We start from the raw sequence: 2,115 nt of genomic DNA on the forward strand, positions 1-2,115 counted from the left end.
GCGCTCACCCTCCACCTCCTCGCGCGTGACGGAGGAGGCCAAGCTGAGCGGCGGTGGCGGAGAAGGGCGAGGATTTAGGGCGGCGGGCGGCAGCGGAGGCCGAGTGGATCGGCGGGTGGTGGACGGGGCGGACGACGGTCGAGGATCGGCGTCCGCTGGGAGGTGGAGCGGGCGAGGCATGGTGCGGGCGTGGCGTGCGGAGCGGTTTTTGTTTTTCGAGCCAGCGGGTAGGATTAGTCCGATGTTACCCTGATGGCACCACGGGTAATTAATTAAGGCAATGGCAATGATGGGTAATTAAGGCATAAAACGCGTTTAGTATGCTGGAGGGATATAGATCATCAGATTGCAAGTTTTGATGAACAGGATGATTTGGTTCTCCGTCCTCTCTTGCTTTTGCTAGTAGAAGATACGCCAAGTAGCAAGCCAGCTCGCCCCGCATCGCGACGCTCTGCGCACCGTAGATGCGCTGGGTGCATCTGTCGCTCGGTGCAGCGATGCACTTCTCGTAGTTCCGCTTTGCAAAAATCCTCCTTTTTTGAGGTCAAGAAAACGAAGGAAATCATTGGCGTCTTCCTCCTGCGCTCCCCTCACCAGATCTCGATCCCACCATGTCTGCCACTTCCGCCCTGGGGTCTCCGGCGACCTCCGCCGCCGCGGCCCCTCTGCCCGACCTCTCCATCCCCTATGATCTAGCCACGCGTGGACAGTGGCAAGCGCTGCTCGCGAACCTCGCTCACCCCTCCCACGCCCATCACCCGCACCACGGCCTCCTCTTATCTGCGCTCTCGGCGCTCTCCCTCGCCAAGCTCCGCCGCTACCCCGACGGCGCCGCCCTACTGGCCTCACTTCACCCCGATCCCGGCTGCCCGCCGCCCCCCTTTCTTCTTCGCCTCCTGCACGCTCTCCTCCCGCTCTTCTTCCCCGACCGCCCCCTCGCTCTCGACCGCCTCTACACGCTTCTCTCATCGGTCCGCGCCCGCCCCGACTCCCAGCATCCGGAGTGGCGCCGTCGTGACGCCCTTGTCGCGTCCGTCCTCGCCTCCGATCACCTCGCCCACCGCGAGTTCGACGTCGCCCTTGCCCTCGTCGCTGAACTCGTCGCCCGCGAGCCGGACAACCCGGTCCTGCTCTCCCGCCTCGCCTATGCCCACCTCCAGATCGGCAACCTCGCTGCCGCCTCCGCGGTCTTCCAACACGTTGAATCCGTCGCGGCCGGCGACTCCTCTCACGACAGCCTCCTGTCTCGCAACCGCGCGCTCGAGTGCATCGTGGCTAAGGACTATGCCGCAGCGGTGCGGGAGTACGAGCTCTGTATTGAAGCTGACCCGGCTGACGCCATCGCCGTGAACAACAAGGCGCTATGCCTAATGTACTCGCGGGACCTCGGCGATGCCATCAAGGTGCTTGAGGGCGCGCTGGAGACTATGCCCACGGCGGCGCTCAATGAGACAGTGGTGGTCAATTTGTGTAGCATGTACGAGCTTGCCTTCGTCAACCATGGTGAGGTCAAGCGAACCCTTGCCGATTGGATAACGAGGGTGGCACCAGACGACTTCGACAAGTCCTGCACACGCATGTAGGAGGTACTGGAATTCAGCATTGAATTATTCACCTGCTGCTAGGATGTGCTCTAGCAGAGAGATTGTGTATTTGTGTTGCTATAGTTGCTCCACACACTGGAGTTTGATTGTTCATGTTTCCATGACATTTATCATCTAATGATAACTGAAAGTTACGTGGTTGCAGTGACTTGCTCAACTGGAAGGTACTGTGTGGTTAACAAATAATGGGGAATTTCTAGCATTATGTTGTGCTGCTTGAAATGCAGTTATCGTACATGTTTGGAATACTTTTTGCATAGTTTAGAATGACTAATATGCGCTCGAAGGCTAAAGTTTGGAATGCAATGATCATATGTATTTGGTGTTTGGTGATAAGTTTGTTCCTGTTGTTATCCTTACTAAAAGCAATTCAACATTGTAATTATGAAATGTTTTATTGCTGCACCATGATAATTCCTTTTCTGATTAATGCAAAGGTTAAAGAATGCCTTAACTAAAGCCTGTAAGATGGCAGCTATGTGATACAAATCTTGTGGCCAAAGATGTAGAT

General features: G+C 56.3%; 1 protein-coding gene across 1 annotated transcript; it reads left to right on the top strand.

Moving 5' to 3' along the window:
- The first annotated feature begins 388 nt into the window (after window positions 1-388).
- On the top strand, window positions 389-1,806 carry LOC123137570 (trafficking protein particle complex subunit 12). Its single transcript, XM_044557388.1, has one exon. It carries the CDS (start codon window positions 612-614, stop codon window positions 1,581-1,583), a length of 972 nt encoding a protein of 323 aa, XP_044413323.1. The 5' UTR covers window positions 389-611; the 3' UTR covers window positions 1,584-1,806.
- The last annotated feature ends 309 nt before the right edge of the window (window positions 1,807-2,115 follow it).

Source organism: Triticum aestivum, chromosome 6B (assembly GCF_018294505.1).
Source record: "Triticum aestivum cultivar Chinese Spring chromosome 6B, IWGSC CS RefSeq v2.1, whole genome shotgun sequence".
NCBI lineage: Eukaryota > Viridiplantae > Streptophyta > Magnoliopsida > Poales > Poaceae > Triticum > Triticum aestivum.